The 3302-nt window shown below is 28.3% G+C and overlaps 1 protein-coding gene across 2 annotated transcripts in view; it reads left to right on the forward strand.

Moving 5' to 3' along the window:
* AP3B1 (adaptor related protein complex 3 beta 1 subunit) overlaps positions 1-3302 on the forward strand; it is a 219935-nt gene that overhangs the window by 96789 nt on the left and 119844 nt on the right. For both annotated transcript variants that reach the window (XM_011375121.1, XM_023520419.1), the window contains exon 12: positions 1394-1456. In XM_011375121.1, coding sequence (XP_011373423.1) covers positions 1394-1456 — 63 coding nt within the window. The remainder of the gene's footprint in view (positions 1-1393; positions 1457-3302) is intronic.

Raw genomic sequence — 3302 nt, forward strand, 5'->3', positions numbered from 1 at the left:
TGAAAGTGCTGTGTTCAGGGAATGATAACTACATTGAAGCATGTAGTTATAGATAGAAAGCATTGATGATTTAAACAGAAAAATAAATAGAATAGAATAAAAGCCTGGAAATAGATTCATGCATATGAAAATGAACTATATAATAGAGGAGACATTACAAACCATTGCGGGGTGGGCAGGAGGTGGGGGGTGGGGGGTGGGAAGGTAGACTCTTCAGTAAAATTGGAATGATTTGTTATTCACATGGAAGCTAGGTTAAATTGTAAGAAAATCTAAGACACACTCAAATTAAAGGATAATTTACAAGATAATTGATTTGTAATCATCAAAAGCATCAAAATTGTGAAGGTTAAAAGACTGAGAAACTTTCAGACTGATGGAGACTAAAGAGATAACTGAATACAAAGTATGATATTGAACTGAATCTTTTTATTATAAATTATTGAGATAATTGTGAAACTTAAATGGGTAGTGACAATTGCATAGATGTGATGTATCAGTATTTTCTGATTTACTTGGTTGTGCTGTGGTCTGTAGGACAGTGTCCTTATTTGTAGGAAATATTCACGGAAGTATTCGTGGACAATGTGGTATCAGATTGGCAACACTGGTCTCAAATGGTTAAAATTTAATTCTTTTTACCTTTTCTATATCTTAGAGATTGTTTTAAAAATCATACAGAAAATTTAAATGTTCTCATCAAAATAAAATTAAAAGTCAGGCCATAATTTGGGAGAAAATATTACAATGCATATATCTGAAAAATGACTAGTACCCAGAATATATAAAGAACTCTTACAATCTGTGCCTTTTAATTGGAGTGTCTGGACCATTTACTTTTAATGTAATTATTGATATAAATGTGTTTATGTCTGTCATGTTTGGTTTTCTGTTTGTCCCATCTGTCTCTGTTCCTTTTTTTTAATGCTTTCCTCAGATTAATTGAGTATTTTTTATGAGTAAAAACTGTAATTTTTTAGCAAGCCTCTTAGAGATGGAATTGTAATTACCTCTTCTTGTAACTATAAATCCAGAAGTATTAAAATGTCTAAGGATTTGATATGATAGGATGAAGGAAACAAATTAAGAGAAAGAATTAATTGGTATCTGCAAAACAACACAGTGGGCCATTGTTTTTTAACTTTATTAGTTAAATAAAAAGTCAAAATAAATTATTTAGATTAATTAAATGTAAATGGTAAAATTGGGACAATTAGGGAATATATAGGATTCCCCTTTGTAATTATTTTTTAAGCACTATGTAATTACCTATTCTCTATATGTAGATATAGGGGGACAAAGTTCACCTGAAGGTTATAATGCCTAGTCTTTTTTAAGTTCATCTTCTTTATTTGTGTTTTAAAATGTTTACTTTCTCTTTTTTCTACTATAGCTTGAAATTTTGACAAACCTGGCAAATGAAGCCAATATATCAACTCTTCTTCGAGAATTTCAGGTTTGTGTACAATGCTAATTATAAAATAACTTCTAAAGCATCTGTTCATTATAAACTTAAATATGTGTCTTTCTGAACTTAGAAATATATAATTGTGTAAATAAAACAGGGATTCCAGACAAAATTGACAACTAATAAATTTATAAATTTTCAGGAATAAACATTAACTACAAATTTAAAATTTAAGGGAAATGGAATAGCAGTCCCTTTCATGTTTTCACAGAATTTGAAAGACTGGTTTATAACTCCCTCTTTGTTCAAAATTAAGTTATTGTAAGCGTTCTATCTTTTTGTGCTGTCATCAGTAGTCCTTTCTATATTCTGCACTCATAAAAATCATTTCTTACCTGATTGTTCCTATTTGATTTATCTATTGCTATTTTATTTTATTTTAATTTTTCACTTGCACTATTTTAGGCATTGTCCTTTTAGTTTCATGTGTAGCAAAAAAAAAAAAGATTGTTTTTAAAATTGCCCCGTTGTGATTTTTTATTGTTTTTATTTTGTTTCGTTGTATTTTTTTAAACCATTATGTTGATATATGAGATGCCTTCCAGCTATACATCCCCCAAAATATTTTTAAAATTACCTCATGGATATTATGCTCTTTATGATGGAAGAGTTAGCTCTGAAGACTTAGTGGTAGAGCACAGCAATAGATATTATAAGTTTTACATTTCATCAGCAATTTTCTTAACAAAAGTTAACAAAAAATTTCTTAACATGCTATACACATTACTGTGTATAGTATGTCAACTCCCAGCTTTTATAGATTTAATTTAGTTTCCATAATTTTTAATATACCCATATGAAAAATTTTTTAGCTATATAGACATTGTATTTGTTTTTAACTGTGTGATCTTATGCTTTTAATTGGAGTAATAAGAATATTGTTCTGTGTCCATGATTTATAATTTCTTAACTGGGTTACTGCACTTTCATGCTATATATTTTTCTAGAAATTTTTTTGGTAAAATTAGGATGTCTTGGATAACTACTCATCTTATATTTTCATGCCAGAAAATATAATATCTGAAGTTTTTATTCAGTAATCTGTAGCTATAGAACATTGCTTATATTTTTTACTTCATTTTTATAAGCTTGCTTATTTATTTTTAAGTTTTTAAAGTTTTTATCTTCATGTTTGCAATTGGCCATTTTCATGTTGTCATTTGTAATCTGTTTGGGTGTACTTTTTCTGTTCACTTCCTGCTATTTCAAATTTACTAGGGTTGTAGGGAGTGAGTCTCAGATAATTTTATGGTGTCTTATAGATGTATGAAACATTGGACCTGTTTCAGAATATTGGTGATTCATTATTTCATTTAATATCAGGATGTTTAATAAAGTCCGTTGTTTATTCAAGCTTTTTATTAGAGTTCTGTGTTTTGGGGTTATGTTCATAGGTATGTAGAGTTTACTTACAATAATTCCTTGAGGAAAATAGAGAATTTTTCTAAAAACTCATTTTTTTTTAAATTGAGGAAATTAGGTTATCAACTGGGAAATGGCTTTAAATACAATTGATCTTTCTTAAATGGAACTAAGAGACTTCAGTTTGTTTAATTTATTTCTCCAACATTTAATCATGTTCTTGGTACTATTTTCACTAAATTTGTAAGTTTTTTAGATGTTCTTAGGTTTTCTCCTCTATTTGTCATTTAGGCACCATTTAAATGTATTACTCTTTTTTGCGTGTTAGATAACCATAGTGTTAAATCAATAGTATGCATTTCTCATTTGAGGTTAGACATCATATTTTTTAAAATTTCAGTTGAAAAATGGAATTTTAAATTCCATTACGTATTGCATGTAAATGTAAATATGCATATTAAAATACATTTCT

This window comes from Pteropus vampyrus, unplaced genomic scaffold, assembly GCF_000151845.1.
Source record: "Pteropus vampyrus isolate Shadow unplaced genomic scaffold, Pvam_2.0 Scaffold262, whole genome shotgun sequence".
Lineage (NCBI taxonomy): Eukaryota > Metazoa > Chordata > Mammalia > Chiroptera > Pteropodidae > Pteropus > Pteropus vampyrus.